The following is a 19039-nucleotide window of genomic DNA, read 5'->3' as shown; positions in this document are numbered from 1 at the left end:
AGAGATGCAGTTGCTAGTGAGTAATAAGTCTGTTACTAACTCTTTCTCCAACAAAACCTAATTTTCCTGAATAGTTTTAAAAATATAAAATGAAAGTTTATTTTAAACTATCATTTCTGCAACAGTATTTTTAGATCAGTTTTCACTAAAAATTACTGTTTTGGTCACTTTGCCTTAAGGACTTTTCTGAGGGTTGGCTAGTATGATACTGACTTTTCCCTTTCATGTTCCACTTACAGTGTTGGGGAGATGAGCGCTTGACTGGTACCATATACACATCCTCAGTACCACATACACAAAATGAGCAAATGAAGGGATGCAGAGGCCAACCCCACCAACACCACACACATGCTTTGGAAGCCTTTCGTAAACTGTACTGACCGATTCTTCCGGGGCAGGGGTAGCTGCGGATCCTGCACTAAGAATAGAGATGGGAATGTGAACAGAAGAGGCAGATGTAGCTCCTGCAGAGGTCAGGGAAGCAGCCGAGGGGATGGCAGTGGAGCTGGCTACTCCTGCTGCTAATGCTCCAGAGGGCAGCGGCTGTAACGGAACTGCTGATGGCATTGTGGACGAAGAAGTATCCCAGTGAGCAGAAGGTTCTCTTCCTGGGCCACCAGGGCCACTCTCTTCCTTTTTATTATTTGTGAAGTCTATCCCTACAATCACAAACCCATTCAATTAACAGCAGCACAAACTAAGACTACTACCCTCCAAACAAGGAAAAGACTAACGGCTAAAATGTAGTTCTGATGAAAATGCAGACACTGGTCGGTCATCTTGGAGGCTCACTGTTCACTTAATAGTGTCAGTGTCACTAACTGGTTGATGTCAGTACTGACTACATCAACTTCAGAGGAGGTGAACACGTCAACATGGGAAAGCTAACCAACGGTCTGCTCTTCCTTATGTAAAAGGTAGGAATCAAGTGTGCGCTCGGCTGGAGCCCAGCTAGTGTACTGCCGTGGAAACGCAAGTACTGCAGGGATATATGTGGTCCAGGGTGGGAGGGCCTACCCAGCTTCTCCTGCTTCACACGGCTATCCTGACAAATGGCCTCCAGTTACAGCTCTGCATCCATTTCCCCATGTCAGCATCCTCCCTATTTCCAGTCACTACTTCCATTTTGACAAAACCAGGTTGTTTTCATTCTTGACATTAGCAAGTTGTAAGTCAAACAAATGAGCTCCCCGTGAAGGCACAAATTATGAACAAAGCCATCTGCCAGCTTAAGTAACTGCAGGGATGCTCTCTCACAGAGGGACCTCCTCTCTGATCTAGGGAGTGGATGCAGTCAACTTCCAAAAGGTAGGGCAAGCAGCTTCACCCAATTTTTGATTCCCCCCTCGGAATTAGAATTCAGCTAGTTTCCCTTGGACCATGTGAGTTTGAAAATGCTGTGAGATGTTCTAGACACTGAGGGGACATTGTGTTTCAAGACTTTCCATCAGATGCCTGACTGTCAGCTGTCTGCGTATTATACACAGCAATTGTTACCTTGTTAAAGTTTAACAGTGCTTACAGTCCCAAGACTCTTCCAACTCTGATGACAGCAAATATCCACAGAAAACTCCACTTACAATCTGAAAACTATACATACACACAAAACATCCCCCCCCAACCCTGCATATTCATGACTTAAACACTTGAAAAGGTCGGGTGTAACAGGCAGGGGAGGAACTCTGGCTGATGTGAGCTCATTTATGAAGTTTCTGTTCACAGGTAGCTGTTAAGTTTACTGATTCTTCTCTCTTTAACTGGGAGACATCTGTCCCACTTTTCCACTATGTCTAAAACTAATTGAAAGTCAAGTCTCAAGAGCTACCGTCAGCTCTAAAGCACAAGAACAGTGACTAGAGTACTCTTATGGTACACTTCGAGTTGGGTATGGCCTATTGAAGCCACAAATGGGGGACGTAGGGACAAGACACACCATTGCACATTACTAGCAGTATAGACCCAACCAGTCACTGATGTCACCTCAAGTTCCTTCTGAAACTAGACAGAGAACCTTCCATGACCACTCACCTGCATCATTTTTGTTCTGAAATATGGTCATGGCCTCCAGATTTAATGCACATACTCCCCTCATGAATGCTTTCTTCATGGAGTCTTCGAAATGGTCTTTTTCCTGTTGCATTTTTTGAATCTCAGCTTTTGCATTTTCCAAAGCTCCAGATAACTAAAAAATTACAAAAAGTGGTGTGTGTGTTTGGGGGTGGGGTTTGAAACACAAGAGAGATTATTTTTGTCAAAAAATAAGGTTATACTTTGCTAGTTATCTACTTTTTGAGGGTCCTGTGTGGCTCAGGCTGGCCTCTGCCTTGCTGTGTAGACAAGGATGACCTTAGATTGTCTTCCCTCTGCCTCCCAGGTGCTCAGATTATAGCTCTGTGCTACAATGCCCAGCAAAAATATCGTGTTTTAAAAAACTATACACCATTTATACAGGACATTTAATAAAATGTATTTATATAAGCTACATTCCTTTGAGAGGAAAAAACTAACTAAAATTCTTGTAAAATTAACAGAATTTTTGAAAAGTAAATGATATTTACAAAATTTAAAGTACATAGTAAATTTTGGTAAAACTTACTTTCCCATAGATCAAACCTAGAAAGACTACATCTTTTCTGTATGCCACTTTGAATTGCAAAAATGAAATATATTATACAATTTGTTCCTTTTTGTATGTGTTTGTATGTTTGTGTGGATGCACATGTGTATATGTTTGTGCATGTGGAGGCCAGAGGTCAACCTCTCAGGTGTTTTCTTCAGCTATTGTCCACTTTGTTTTATGGGCCAGGCCTCTCACTGCCAGGGCCCTCTTGTTTGCCTCCCTCGTGCTGGGACTACAAGGGTGGAGCACGAGCCCAGCTTTGTAGAAACCTAGACTCTGAGAATTGAACTGGGTTCTCATGCTCATAAGGTAAGCAGTTTATTGACTGAGACATCTCTCCAGTTGGCGGCTACAATTATGCAAAGTAGAAATTGTAAAAAGTAGCTTACCATAGCAAGTTTAGCTTCATAATCATTGGAGATCTGCACACATACTTCTTCAGCCCTCGCCTGACACGCCCGTTCCACCACATCTTTCCACTGCCTTTGCACCACAGAACGCCAGCCCTTCCAGACTTTCTTCAGCAAAGTTCTCTGAAAGTACTGGTCAGCCAGTTTACCTTCATAAATCTGAACAAAAGCAACATCCAGAACAATCTCAGAACCACTACCCCAGGGCAGTGTAACAACAACAACATGGTGGTAAGTCCACGAGCTCTGCTGGGTGGTGAGCTAGAGGAGAGGATGAACCCTTATTGAAAGTAGGTTGCACAAATTCATGCCTCCAGGTGGCGCTACGCTAAGTCTACAACAGACAAAACCCGCATCACCTCATGTGTAAACAGGCACTGTTTATGAAGAGCCTGTGCTTGGGCATTTACTATCGTCAGCACTTCTTTTTGAGCCAGCCTCTTGCTATGTTGCTCAGGCTGGGCTCATACATTGGGCTCAACTGGTCTCCTTGTGTAGCTGAGAATACACATACACGCTGCTGCCCTTAGTTAGATGTGTCAGAAGCAGAAATAACATAGGAAGCAAATGACCTGTTAAAGATATAATTTTTTTTTCCAAATAACTGCTTCCAACGTCGTTTGCTACAGAGTTTCATTACCAGGGTTTTTATAAGTTAGGTGCAATCCTTATTAAACTACTAGGAAGCAGCAAAAGGCTTTTCTGTCATAATATACACATCCTACCTACGTCAATACAATCTGAAAGGGAGTTTTCTAAACTGCACCAAAATCAAATTCCTTTGAAACCAGAGGACATTATGACCTAATTTACACTGACTCATCAGAAAATAAATCTTTGAGTTTGACAAGAGTTCTCGCACGTCACCAGAAAGTCTGATTCCGAAGCATAGTTGTCTTTCTCATACTTACTTCCTGTCTGGATTTGACATGGCCGATTCTCCAGCGGAAGAAGCTTTTCATTAACTCTATCCTTTCCTTTTGCTTGCCGATGGCATGAGACAAGCTGGAAATCACCTGCGAACAGTGATTAACCCAGTTACTACAGTAGTGTGACAGCAGCAGCGAACTTGTGGAAAGGGCACACAGCCTGAGATGTTTTATTCTCTCTTAAGCTTAACAGTGCCTGGCAGCTCAGTTTATTCATGTTCAGAAAGTGATTTTCTCATGTAAAAAAATGTTATAGAGAATAATTATAGATATCTATTCATCAATTAGCCCCCGCCCCCCCAAACACTGTCTCACTATGTAGCTTAGGCTGGACTCAAACTTGTGACCCTCCTTCTCCCCCAGAGTTCTGAGTGCTGGCTGCAGGCATATGCTACCATGCTCAGCATAGACTATTAGGACAAGCCCTTGTTTCCCATGTGAATATGGTAAGTATCAATGAATGAGGGCGAAAGGAAAGAAATCTTCACTGTGTGTATATCTTGTTACTCCCCAATAAAGTTTACATGCATGAACATTAAGATACTTATTAACATTTAACTCAGGAAGACAACTTTTAAATTTTGATAACAAAACTTTAAAGTTTTGTTACATATACACAAAGTCTTTACTTATTTGACTTATGAAAGGACCCTGGTTTGAAATGTTTTTCTAGTCCTTGTTACTGCCTTGGATATAGAAGTTTCTCAGTATTTAATTATTCTATGGCTTGAGCAAATTTATAAGAGCTGTGGTTCTGTTTTAATGATTTTTCTTGAGTGACATTATTACTATCCTTAAAAAAGCATTTAATTGGTAAGATCATTCTCTCTTTTAAAGACCTGAGTAACTTTAATATGCACCTGAAGTGAGGCACACTACGCAGACCTTAGTAAACCACACACTTACTACAAGTAATTTGTTGCTATTTTGTTGATTTCCCTTTGAGACAGAGTCTTGCTGTGTTCCCAGCTGGCCTCGAACCTGTGACCCTTCTTACCTCCACATCTTAAATTACAGAGATCATGGGCATACCATGCAGCCTTGTTTGCCTTTTCAAAATAGAAAAGGATGCTCTAAGTTGTCTGCTACACTCAATATCTTAAGATGGGTGGTGAGATATGGCTACTTATTCATTTTTGTAAATACAACATAAGCATACTCATTTGGTATAATACTTCAAGACCAGAAGAATCAGAACAGTTTTGAAGATAATAGAAAAAAAGACAATGTTTCAAATAAAACAAGCTACACAAAATGTTTGATTTTATACTATGCCAGTAAAGAGCAGGAACAGTGTGCATTTGAAAAAACATCATCTTGCCTGTGTGGATTATGTCTGCAATCCCAGAGGTTGGGGACTATCAGGAGGACTTCCTGTTGAGAGGTTAGCCTGGGCTACATAAACACTGAGTTGGAGGCCAGTCAGTCTAGGTACACAGTGAGACTTTATCTCAGAAAATCAAGCAATAACAAACCTTTTATCTGATTCATTAAACACTTTTGTGCTGCTGCTTCTTGAGGCCTTGTGTGAAATTTAGTGCACGCTCATCCATAAAGAGATGGGAGTCAGCAGGGCACAGATTCACTGCCCACTGTTCTGCTTAAGGTGTGAGATCTGTTTAAGATCTGAGGCACAAAACCTCAGACCAGTTTGAACTGGTAGGATCTGAAATGCTTACTGTCATCTACAAGGATGGTTAAGAACATAGGTAATAGGCCGGGCAGTGGTGGCACACGCCTTTAATCCCATCACTTGGGAGGCAGAGGCAGGCGGATTTCTGAGTTCGAGGCCAGCCTGGTCTACAGAGTGAGTTCCAGGACAGCCAGGGCTACACAGAGAAACCCTGTCTTGAAAAACCAAAAACAAACAAACAAACAAACAAAAAACAACAAAAAAACCCCAAAAAACAAAAAAGACAAACAACAAAAAAACCCCCCACCAAAAAACCCCACCAAAAACAAAAACAAAAAACACATAGGTAATACTGGCTCCTTCATGTTAAGACAGTTATAAAAAATGATCAGGAAGAAAAACCTAGTATGTCTACTTGAGTGGGCTCTTACAGCATCAGGAAATGGCAGAGCTGCAGGGCAAGGTGAACCCCTGCTACACTGAGTCGAGTAGGAATGAACGTGGGGCTGTGTGCTCAGTTTCTCTGAAACATCTCTCTCTGTCTTATAGGAGCAGATAATCCTAAGTCTCAGAATTGCATTTCCACTGGGACATCTGCTGAGTCTAACTCAAAGGGAGGCATAGAAAAGAGGACCTCGTCCTTTCTTCCGATGGAAATCTCAAAGGCTTTCTGCAGCTCCTTCAAGTCAGCAATCTGGTTTGACAGCTGCTTCACGACAACCGCGTGCTTTTCCTTCTCTCTTTTCATCTCCATTCGGTGCCAGTCAATAAAATTCAGTCTCCACTTACTTAGTTCAGATAAAATGTTCGTCTGAAAAGAAGACATAGTGAAAATAAGTAATTTGTTCTTTCAATCCACTTTTAAAATTAAACTGAAAATAAGAAACATTAAAAAGATCAGGTCAACATAAGGGCTATTAAAAAGTCACAACACACTAATAAATGATGTTAGCAAGCTCAATAGCTATGGCTCTTCACAGCTTATCTGCTATGCCAGGGGATTTTGTTTTTTCCCCATTTTATGCTACTTTGTATGAAATCACAAAATCCCTTTGTGTAGCCATAGTCTTAAATGTTCACAGTATAACAGGTTGGTGGTTCTGCAGAGACGGCAGAGTAGTTAAGAGCACTGCTCTTCTAGAGGACCTGGATGCAATCCCTAGCACCCACGTGGTGGCTAGCATGTGCAACGCTTGTCCTAAGAGATTTGATACCCTCTTCTGGCCCCCCTGGGCACAGAAAGCATGTGATGTACTTTCATACACGGAGGTTAAACATCCCTACACATAAGACAAAAGAAATAAAAAAAAAATCTCAAAAGAAATTAAAATAAAAATGGATCAGGTGGAGAACAGTGTAATATGGGCTAAGCTGAGGCTGATGATTGGTGGATTTAGAGGTTGTGGTGGGAGCTGAAACCATGAAAATGAAGTTTCCTCCAAAACAAGTTATTGTAATGGTTGTCTTACAACAAAGTGCTAAGCCCTTTAATGCTACTGACTGGTATGAGTAAAAGGAGAAGCAATCACTGGTCATCTAAGAACAAACCCCTTCAATAACTAATCGGGTTAAGTCAACACAGAATAGGTTAATGGTCGGCTGCACAATCCTGCAGCAGTTTCCACTATGATCACAGTGTGAGACTGAGGGGAGGATGGCAGACACTGCTGCCAGTGTATTTTCAGAGTTTAAAGTTTCAAGTAATAGGAAACCATGTCACAGAACTCACATGATCACAATTTCCATGGATATAAATATATAACTACATGCTCTGGAAAAGTTCATTTTCTCAGTTTTTAGAACAGTTAAATTGTGTTATTAAAAATATTTATTTGATTTTAATTATGTGTAAGTCTCTGTTTGGGTATATGAACATGAGTGTAGGTGGCCACAAGACCAGAGGCTGGAGATGCCCTGGATCTCAAGTTCCGGTAGGTTGTGACCCACTGACATGGTGCTGGGAATTGAACTCCAATCCTCTGCAGTAGCATTCTTGCTGTTAACCATTGAACCATCTCTCCAGCCTGTTTCATTAAAATATTAGCAAAAATCATTTTTTAATACTGTGTTTTAATAGTGACATTGCTGTAATGCTGATTATTGGCAGGTTATTAACATCACTAAATGAAAATAGTTTTATAGATTCATCAGACATATATTATGGCTGCTATAAAATTAATATATATCAGTAAGTATATATTTTTAAACTTAAAAGGTCCTCCCATCCCAGCTTCCCAGATAGCTGGGACTCCAGGTGTGTGACCCTCCTAAGCCCCTATGTCCTCACTAGGCTCTGAAGAGACTGAAACGATATCAGTCATTGCTGTAGGTCATCAGGATACAGGACGCTCTTTAAAATGCATGAAAGTGTTGTGGGACATACAGTATCCTATCAACTCCATAAACCTTGCAACTCTAAGTATGGTTTAGAAACCTGTAGTATTACTTATATGTGTAACAAATATGTATTCATAGCTCTACTAAAACATACTGAGTACCAACCCACAGTTTAATAAGACACTGAGGCAGTTCACATATGCATTCAAGATTGAGAGACATAAATCTAAGACACTGGATGGATCATCCCAGGAACCCAAAGGTTTATGTTTCTATTTACTAGAAAACATTGAGAGAGAGAGAGAGAGAGAGAGAGAGAGAGAGAGAGAGAGAGAGAGAGAGAGACTAGGCTCAAGTGTCAGCCTACAAAGTGTACTGCAACTGAGCAACTGTAATACCTTAAGACCTGAACTCCAGATGTCAAGTACATTATCCAGCTTCTGAAAATTTTCATCAGAGATAAGATGATCACCCACAATTATTTCATGGGCATCTGCCCGAGTAGAAAGAGAGGCTGGTGAGGAAGAGTCACCTAAAAAATGTGAGCCAAAGAAGTCCATGACTGGGTGAGGTGGTCTCCTGGGTGACCCTAGAAGAAAAGCAGAGCAATCAAACAGCAGCCAGGTCAGATGGAAGTTGTCTAACTGGCAGAGTAATGTCAAAAGGCTACAAGACGTCTGTCAACTCCAGAAGCTGAGAAAAAGCCACCGAGAAATTACTCTTGAGGTATGTCGACTTCAGTGTGGACATTTTTTGATATTAGTGCTGTCATTGACTTAGGGCTGACAGGCATGCGACGCCTCCTCCACCCCTTCCATCCTTCACAAACCACTCCCATGGCAAACAAGGCTGTGTCATTCATCCTGGTCCAGCCTGAACTGGACAGTTCAGTTCATGAAATCAGCCATGCTATCCCAGTAACACTAACTAAATGCCTTTTGTATTTCTGCAATACAAATGTTTAAGGGTTAGCTCTCAACATGTGCTATCCTAAGAGGTAGGCATTTTTCTCAACCATAAGGAGAACACTGAGGCTCAGCGGGAAATTGGCCACAGTGAGGCGGTTGTCTATAGATCACTCTTGCTTTATTTTCAACATTAGTACTGCTCTTAACATTGCTAGAATTTGACAATATAAAAGGGCTAGTTATTTAATTAGATGTGCTGTTAGCCTCCAACATGTAGATGAGATTTGTACACCAATTTCTATGCCTGTGCACATATACACAACTATTACTTGCCACTACTCAGCGAGGTGGGAGAGCCAGAGCCAGAAAGACAACTGGTCTCTATCTTTAAGAGGCATAAAGTAGAAAAGTCAATATCCCACCACAGACTTACTGGACTCAGACATCACCATCACCACCTCTCATGGGTCTCACATTAACTATGAAGGTCTAATAGCCAAGACTGAAGGCTTGTCTCTCTTTTTTGAAGAATGAAGCAAGGACAGAGGTACTACAAAACTTGTTATGTAAAAGCAAATCTTTCCAGAACTCCTTGGAAGAAGGAAATTATTCCCTAAATTGTGTATCTGCTATGCAATAAATAGGGTGTGGGATGGTTATATGTGAGCTATCACCTACACGTTCTGAGGATGGTCAAAGAACCCAAGGAGCAAGGCAGAAAGACAAAGTGCACTCATATTCTTTTACTGGGTTCTACCAAGTAGAGAGGCAGAAGGCTCTGCTTTCCTGCTTTGTTTGTTTCAGAGATAGATAGGGCCTATGTAGTACAGGCTGGTCTTAAACTGGCTATCTTCTTGTCTTAGCGTCCTAAGTGGTAGGGCTACAAGCATACTGCACCATGTCCAATAGGCTCTGTGGTTTTATTGTTGAGGATATGGATGGATGGATATATATATATATATATATATATATATATATATATATATATATAATATATATTTATTTATTCACCATTTACAAAATAGAATCACATGACTTAAGGGCTTGAAAGACCATCTGCAATAATTCTGCCCAAGACTCGTATGAGTGAAGAAACATACAACATACTGGCAGGCATTTCTTACAAAGTGGCTTAAATGGTTCTGCATTAATAATGCCACACTGTAGGGCAAGTGTCCCATTTCTATTGTTTACATTTATATCATGTAAAGTAAAAGAACAGAAGCTGGTTCTAGTGAGCTTCAAAAGCCCCTCTCACCACCAGTCTCCCTGCACCTCTGACTCCACACGACTGCAACACGACAGATGGGTTAGCAGCCTCACTGTCATTAGCTACCTTTGCCAGTGCTTCCTCAGTGTAGAAAGGATACACTATTTGAATAACTTCTTTCTAGAGGCAGTGTAAAGGATGCCATGCACTATAATTATTAACTGGTTTTAGCTGTGCAATTTTGGAATGTTGTGAAATTATTTTAAATGTTATCACTTAAACTAGCAACAATAACATTTTTAAAATATGGTTAAGTAATATGCTGACTTATTCTTGCTAATACACTGTAATTAATGAAACAAACTAAGGAAAAGTCATCCTACCTGATTTTGAATGGCTTGAAATATTTAAATCTGATCCTTTCCCAACATCCAGTGCAATTTCTCTTACAGGGCTATTTCCTGCCAATAAAATGTTTTTAAAATTAAACTACTTAAAAGGAACCATGTGCATGTTCTGTACACCTGATGGCTTCATTGTGACATCTTTATGTATGCAGATAACATACATGACCCTTCCTTACTCTGTCTTCCCTGCCCCTCGGGGTCCTCTTCTATTTAAATAGCACCCTTCTACGTTTATGTCTTAAATACATTTTAAAAATACCATATTCCACATGTGGAAAAACACGCAATATTTGTCTTTCAAAGCCCGGTTTGTTTTGCTTCACTTGAAGCATTTAACATTGCTCCTTAACCACTCATCTGCTAAAGGGTGACCAGACTGGTTCTATGCCGTGGCTACTGTGAACAGTGCTGTAAACATGTATAAACATGGACACGCGGGTATTGTATGCCGGCTCTCATGTTCCTGAGTGTGTGTCCAGGGCAGACAGCTGGGTCTTATGGGAGCTCTATACCTATAACATACATTCACATTGATGTGTATAGAGTTACAGTCTGTGTGATATGAAGGGCATGCATTCGCCACAGCATGCTTGTCCTCCATCTTGTTGAGACAAGGTCTCTGTTGTTCACTGCTGTGCATGCCAGCTATCTGGACTTTGAGGTCCAGAAGTTCTCCTGTCTCTGACTTCCACCTTGCCTGTAGGAACACTAAGACTTCAGACACATTATTGTGCTGGCTTTACATGGGTTCTAGGAATTCCATACTCAAATCCCGAAGCTTCCATGGCAAGCACTTTGCCTACTGACTTCTATTCCCAGTCCTTGCTTGCTTCTATCCATCAGTCTGCAGCACTTTTGTGTGCTCAGTAGGAGCTGTACATTAAGGTACCCAGTGTAGGGGCGGGCAGTGGTGGCGCATGCCTTGAATCCTTGCACTTGGGAGGCAGGGGCAGGTGGATCTCTGAGTTCGAGGCAAGCTTGGTCTACAGATTCCTGGACAGCCAGGGCTACATAGAGAAACCCTGTCTGGAAGAAAAGGAAAGAAAAGGAAAGAAATGGAAAGGAAAGGGAAGGAAAGGAAAAGGAAAAACAAAGATACTCAATGTAACTAAAATATGACGGACACCCTTGACGTACAATGAATAAACCCAAGGTTTATATATCTTAAAGAAAAGGAAATTTAGGTAGAAAAATTCTGCTATAGTAAGTTATTTATCTGAAGTCATGGTGCTATTGTCTCAGTTCAGCGGTCTGAGCACAGCAGTACAGTGTGCATGTGTGAAGATCTACAAACACTGGGAATGAGGAAGTGACTAGGGCCCTCACTTAGCAGAAACCCAGGAGCTTTTTGCCTCTGTGTGAAATGCTTCCTCAAGAACAGCTATCCTCAGAGGTAAGACAGCTATATGATGACTGCCCATGTTGGCGATCTAACCCTCTTGAAGTATTTATTCAGGGGCCACGTGATGTCTCGGCAGGTAAAGATGCTTGCTGCCAAGCTTGACAACCTAAGTTCAATCCCTAGAACCCATACAGTGGAAGGAAAGAACAGATTCTTGGTGTCACATGCATACACACATGTACATATGTACACATACAAAAACATGGGAAAGAAAGAGGGTGCTTATGCAGAATGAGTTGTTAGAGCTTGCTCTGTACTAAGTAAGACTGAAGAGGGGAAGGGGTTGCTTCCCATTGCTTCCTTTAACCCCCGTATCAAAGCACAGCCTGGCTTGCATCAGATACTAAATCTACTGCTGAGAGTCCACACGCAGGTCCACCTTTGTCCTGATGACCCAAACTATTCTCCATGCCACATAAATATTGCCAACAAAGTATCAGTACGTGGTTCATAGAGCAACTTAAGGGATTCTGAGGGCAGTGTTGGGATTACCTTTAGATGGGCTTGGGCATTTAGTTGTCAAATAATCCTGGCATAAAACTTCTGAATCAAGAACTGGGGCATATACCACACTCTACTGCCTCTGCCTCCCGAGTGCGAGAACTCAAGGCGTGCGCCACCACTGCCCGCCCCTACACTGGGTACCTTAATGTACAGCTCCTACTGAGCACACGGAAATGCTGCAGACTGATGGATAGAAGCAGGCAAGGGCTGGGAAGAGAAGTCACTACTGACTAAAAGTGCATTCCATGGAAGCTGCAGGATTTGAGTGTGGAATTCCCAGAACCCACGTAAAGAGATAATCAGTATTGTGTTGCCCCGATTTTATTACTTTTCACAAAGTTAAAAGTCAATTGAAGTTGAAATAAAAATCCAGCTGTCAAAAGAGCCAGGAATGACAGCAAAATGTAGGGCAGGCTTTACAGCACGGACTGAGATGCACCCGTGGATGGTAAGGGACATTTCCACAGTCACACCAGCATCACCAACAGACTCAGGATCTTAAGTGGTATTTTGACAACTGTATGTAACCTGGTTGGTGAAGCATACCAGCTAGCGTAGGAAATCTATCCGGTGCCACTTCTCCTTTAAGGTGAGATGGCTGGGAAGCACTGGATTCAGCATTTGGATTCACGATGGCATAGCGAAGCAGTTCTTCATACTCCTCCTACGAGAATCCAAGAACAGCGATGTTTTATAGCAGCTACAGCATCCAAAGGCTCGTTTTTGTTGTTAAGAAATCTACTTAACCACGTAACAGCCATATACTTACCACAATACAGAAAAGTTTAGCTCTTTTGTAAGCTTGAGTCCTTTAAGTGCTTCTGGCATGACTTTGACATTTATAGTTAAAAGTTTAAAGAGGAAATGTTGGTGATTCAATATAATACTTTTTTTTCTATCTCTTCTTTCTTACACTTTATATCAATTTAACTAAAGATGACACAAGACATGCTATTAAAAAGCTATCACTTTCAAGAACTTACATTGAGACTCAGTTATATTTTCTCTCTCCATTCTTCCTTTTCACTGATTCTATTCCCCCAACCCTGCTGTCTTTTTCTCAACAGGGTTTCTCTGTGTCCCCAGACTGGGACTTGCTCTGTAGCCCAGGCTGCTGTTAATGCTTAGTCCTGCCTAGGCCTCCTGAGCTACGTGCATCACAGGTATGCACCACCACAAAGGACCAGGATTTCCCTGACATTATAGAACCTCCTGAGCTACGTGCATCACAGGTATGCACCACCACAAAGGACCAGGATTTCCTTGACATTATAGAACCTCCTGAGCTACGTGCATCACAGGTATGCACCACCACAAAGGACCAAGATTTCCCTGACATTATAGAAGCAATAAAAGCAATCTGGATGGTCAGGCTTCTGAAACTACACAAGCATTTTATTTCCCCTAGTTTCAAGCCCACACTCATCAAGGCAGCTGGTTTATTTTTGCTGCTGTTGTTAGAAGAAAATGCCATGGATTTGCATTTAAAAACTAAATATGTATGATTGCAACTCTGTCTTAGCATTGAATTTTAAGTAAAATTGTTTGTAAAAGGAGTTTGTACTATTCTGTTTGAAAATTGTGAAATGTCAGATGAGAGAAAACCTAATACCAGAACCATCTTCATAAGGCTATAATCAACTCCTCTTTGTTCATGATGCCTCTTCAAGGCAATAAGCACCAAGTTTTAAACCACTTCCTAGTATTTATGAAGTGTAGCCGGTGTGCGTGCAAGCATCTATGTAGTTGTAGCACTGAGGAGTGGAGAGAAGAGGATCTGGAGTATGAAGCTAGCCTGCGCTGAAGATACAAAGTAAAATCTGTGTTAGGAAAAAAATTTATGTAGCATATCATAGTGACAAAAGTAATTATAATTCTTCGAAAAGGTTAAAATATTCTTAAATTAAATTTTTTTCTAAATCATATCTGGTTGCTAAAATAAAGGGAAATCTAAAATTATTAAGAAATTAAGTTACTAAGAAAAAGGAAATAAAGAAAATTATTAATTATTAAGTTATTAAGAAAAAGGCAACCTTAACTTGATAGGATACACTGGGATAAGACACAAGGTATCATTGGTCTGTGTAAACCTAGGTGGGAACTCACCCTAATAAATAATGTGCAGAATTCCAAGTCTCCTGCTAACTGAATATGAGCACCCATCTCTCCTTTGTGTCTGTAAATCAATAAGCCTGGGTTTAACCTGGGCAAGTGGTCCTCTACTTCTTCCACCTCCCTGCAGCTACGGTAGCTGGACAGTAGGGCTTGTGGGATCTGAATATCTCATGTAAATAATATACCCTTCCCTAGGCAGTTCTTCTAACGCATCTGTCAGTGTCCAGGTTCAGGGTGGCAGATTATGCCAAATGTGTAGATTATGGCAAATGTACTGGTGACAGGAACCAGAACCTCACTGCACAGAACATCAGAGAGCCCTGAGGCCTAGGAGCTCAGATGGTGGACATTCTGTTACTTTTCATTAAAGATGAGAACATTTGGCAGACGCAGTTAAACCAGAGATTTTACAAAATGTTCCGAGATTCTGAGTTTTATTTTTTATTGTGTTAAGGCACTTGCAGAAGAAACTTTTGAACAGTTCATAGCTATTTTCTGAAAACTTAAGACAGTATACTCCCCAGATTAGTAGAGACTTTATACTATTGTAAATGCAAACACTTCAGTGTGAAGGGAATGAGTAAATGAAAAAAGCAGTTCTGGTTTTGCCACAAATTAATACTTTGTTTAAATTTTTTGGAGTGTGGTGTTTCTATGTAGCCCTGACTGTCCTGGAACTCTCTATGTGGCCCCTGCTGGACTTAAACTCAAAGAGATCTCTCTGACTCTGCCTTCTGTGTGCTGGGATCAAAGGTGTACACCATTACACAGGGTTTTATAATTTTTTTTTAAAGAAACAATAAATTTAGGTGTCTTCCTACCTGAAGGTCTGTGGACACGGAATGGTCAGAGTCATTGTGAACAACGTGAAGTGAGAACTTGTCCTCATCAGATGACATCCTGCAAACGCTATAGAACAGCACGTTAACTTTGGTTGTTTCTTGTAATACTTAACCCAAAGCTTTTAAATGCACAAAGTGCAACAGTGCTTTAACTTGCAAATATTTTTCATGTCATTTAAAAGAAATCATCCACTCAACATATTGAGCAAGAATCACAGAGCCAAAGACAGGACTTACTTTAAACACTTGTGTTTCTATAATGTCCTGAAAGAAATGTGCTAAATACACAAAAGACTAAAGAAAAATGCTTTAGAACAATTTCTTGCAGGGTCAGTCAGAAAAGAGCATGTTGTCACCCTTCTTCAGCCTTACGTGATATCTCAGGTACCAAATACTTTCCTCTGACATATTGAACTAAGACAGCCTAAGAATTTATATAAATTCCCTTCCTGAGATGCTTACATTTTGGGAATATTATTTTAAGAAAATTAAGCTTATACATTACAACATACTGAAACATACATATAGAAATCATTAAATGTCTTAACTAAAGAAAACTATTTAAGAGGGGGGGTGGTTAAAAGGCAAATAATAACTATTTGAACTATCTGAACACCAGTAAGTCAGACAGCATGGCCCAGGTACTGAGACCTGAAAGACGTGGAAGTCCATCCTGAGAGACAGACTCAAGATAAAAACAGAACCATGTAAGCCAAGACACGGAGGCATGGCATATGTGAAAAAGATTTAGGGCGTTTGGTTAGGCTGAAGGAAAGTAAAACTCAAATACAACTCAAATGAGAAGGGATAGTTACAATTATGATCTTTCATATTAAAAGGCTGAATCTTTACCTAAGACATTAAATGTTTGAAACAACTAATGTGACCAGCCTTGCTATTTATTTATTTATTTATTTATTTATTTGTATTTGCAGTGCTGAGGACTGAATGCACATGCAGCTGTGCAAGTGAGGGCAAGACCTTCTGCAGAGCTCCAAACATTGCCTTTTTAAAAAAATTGATATTTTACAAAAGAAATATTACTCTGACAGCTTTAGGGCAGATTAGGATACTAAAACTATAAAGTTCAATGGAGAGCCAGTCGTAGTAATCCAAGCAGTAAAGGTTCTTTTCAGAATTAATGTAGGAGACAAATGAGGTCCTTAAACTAGAATGCAGCCTTGGCAAGGGCTCTGAGGTGTGGCTCGGAGGCAGCTGTGCTACGGTGGTGACAATGCCGGCTCATGATCAACAACCACTTAAAGCATCCAAGTGGGTGCTACGGATGTGTCAGATTTATGTCCAGAGTAACTAGACGAAACATACTACTACTCACCGAAGCAAGGACTGTGGGACAATGAGACGGGAGGAAGAACAGCCAGTCCAGTACCAGCTATATCAGCATGAGGTTGCCTCTGAAGCACCAGGTACAGCTGTGAGCATGCAGTAGTCAGCCTTCAACATCCCTGGGTTCCTTGGCCATGGATTCACTCAAACTGTGGGCCAAAAGTATTTCTTAAAATCGAATTGGTCCTGAACATGCACAGACTTTTCTTATGGTCATCCCCTAGACAACACTGCAACACTACCGACCCAGCATTCATACTGTATTAGGGTTATACGTAAACTGGAGATGGTTAAAGTGTGAAGGATGGTACGCCTAAAAGGCTGCAAGCAAGTACTCTGCCATTTTATACAGGTCTCTTGAGTATCTGTAGATTTAGGTATCTGCAAGATCTGGGAATCCATCTGCTGACTGTGGTTATAGGAGGATAGCTGTTATGTGAGTATACTCAGGACACAGCTCCAAGCACTAGAATTCACAATGGCTAGGATGTGCCTATCCTAGAGACCTGTATTACAAGCATAGGCTGGAGATTTAGATTGAGGAGGCACTGACTTCTTGGGGTCTACTAAAGAAATGGGAATGAATGGGACTACCCATTGTGGTAAAGAATGATTACCCTGCAGACCAAACACAATTGCATGTATGTTTTAGAATGTAAACACGTGTATTTTCTGAAAGGATTTTTTTAGCTTCAAATATGATTTCAAAGGAGTTCATAATCCTAACAAAGACAGTTGTGAGAAGAGGAATCTAAAACTGCTAAGTTTTAAGGAACAGTGAAGAGTCAGCAGAAAGACTGGAAGAAGCCAGAACACGGGTATTGTGTGGGAAGCAGTTATGAGGGTCACTAGTCAAAAGGGGGCAAAGAAGACCTTAAACATGCAAATTAGGAAGCTGCTGTGACCCGAGTGACAGTTTCAGTAGTTCCTGGGACAGGTCTCAGTTACAGTTTGCTAAGAAAATTAATGAGATAGAGACACTGAAGAAGAAGGGAGAGATGCAGGGGAAACCACAGAATAGAAAGCCAGGTTGCAGGCAGAATGCGGAAAGGGAATTTCTCTTTTATTGGTATGTATCCCAGAAGGTAAGTAAACTAAATCTGAGCTGCGACTGTCGTCCATTAAGCCATGTAGGGAAGAGAAAGTAAGTACAGATCTGCATCAAGGAATGAATACTTCACTAATTTCAAGCCAACCACTGTGTTAATTTGGTCCATTTTAATCTTAATTACATCTTCCCCTATGACTTGTTTGCAGACCTGCTAGGCAACCAGAGTTGGGAACTGTGGATTATTTTAGTAATGAATGAGCTGGTATGATAAGATGTCAAAATTGTTTCTATATGTAATATGTATTTATATTTCGGCCAGAAAACAATTGTATTTTTGTAGAGTACATTATCTGCCATTTACCCTGCTCTTTGCAAACAGGCATGACAATTAACTTGAGACTCAACAACAGTAGCATTTCTCCACAGTTTCTGGGTTTGGAAGAACGATGCTTTTGTGGGTGACATACACCATTCCACTACATTCTCAGCATTCTTTAACCTAAGCCGAACCCACAAGATAGTGTGAATGCTTCTCTTTGCCACAGGTACAACTTAACTGAAAAGTGGACTCCGGGAACTCAAATGCAATCTTTTAGAGGCAGAGAACGAACCAACGTGTAGGTGGCAGCAAGGCGACTTCCCCTGTCCTGAGTGCACGCAAAGAGAGGGCGAGCGCCAGTTCCTTCCAAGGTTTCTTTCACCACCCTCCAATCCGGCCCCATTTAAATCTAATTCTTTCTTAGTAAAACACAACGTTCTGTTTGACCATCTCCCCACGTCCTAAAGCACAGGACCTACTTAGTTCGCATCACTTGTGTCCTCTCTTTCTGGGCACCTCCAGGGACGATGCCCCCAATCCTGACAGGGAGGAACCGGCCTGGTCGCCGTCACCCGTATCCGGCGTCTCCGCCAAACCCCGACTCCTGACTCGCTGCGACCGCCGGCGTCGCCGCCGCAACTACAGCAAGCACAGCGGCTGCCCTAGCAGCCACTTGACAGTTTCAAACTGAGGGCCCCGATGAAAGACAGCCCTAACCACTGGTCCACCACTTCAGCAATCTTACATTTGATTGGTCCGAGAAAAGTGGGCGGAGCCTAAGGGGTCTCAGCGGGAGAAGCCGGAAGTCGGAGATTTACAGGCAGAGGCCCGCCCAGAGTGCCCGGCTCACACAGCGCATGCTCAGTGCTGCTCTGTGCCCGAGGGCTACTACGGGGTAGCGCTGCAGACAAATTTAGTTATCCTAGCAAGTCTGCGAAAGCGGCGTGCTGATTTTCAACAAGGATGGCCTAGGCACAAAGCCTCGAGGTTTAGTTTCACGCACAG

At 41.4% G+C, this 19039-nt stretch overlaps 1 protein-coding gene across 2 annotated transcripts in view; it reads right to left on the bottom strand.

Annotated features, from left to right (window-relative positions):
• Poc5 (POC5 centriolar protein) overlaps positions 1-18787 on the bottom strand; it is a 28687-nt gene extending 9900 nt beyond the window's left edge. The window contains exons 1-11 of one of the 2 annotated variants that reach the window (XM_076927209.1): positions 18514-18787; positions 16654-16813; positions 15297-15384; positions 12907-13024; positions 10431-10508; positions 8328-8518; positions 6227-6403; positions 3942-4046; positions 3010-3189; positions 2029-2182; positions 382-659 (exon numbers count right to left, since the gene is read on the bottom strand). In XM_076927209.1, coding sequence (XP_076783324.1) covers positions 382-659; positions 2029-2182; positions 3010-3189; positions 3942-4046; positions 6227-6403; positions 8328-8518; positions 10431-10508; positions 12907-13024; positions 15297-15374 — 1359 coding nt within the window. In that variant the 5' untranslated portion in view covers positions 15375-15384; positions 16654-16813; positions 18514-18787. The remainder of the gene's footprint in view (positions 1-381; positions 660-2028; positions 2183-3009; positions 3190-3941; positions 4047-6226; positions 6404-8327; positions 8519-10430; positions 10509-12906; positions 13025-15296; positions 15385-16653; positions 16814-18513) is intronic. The other variant, XM_076927210.1, reaches the window with a different exon arrangement.
• Between the last annotated feature and the right edge of the window lie 252 nt (positions 18788-19039).

This window comes from Arvicanthis niloticus, chromosome 29 (assembly GCF_011762505.2).
Source record: "Arvicanthis niloticus isolate mArvNil1 chromosome 29, mArvNil1.pat.X, whole genome shotgun sequence".
Classification (NCBI taxonomy): domain Eukaryota; kingdom Metazoa; phylum Chordata; class Mammalia; order Rodentia; family Muridae; genus Arvicanthis; species Arvicanthis niloticus.
The sequence above is the reverse complement of the archived record's forward strand: the minus strand, read 5'-3'. Positions and strand labels throughout refer to the sequence as shown.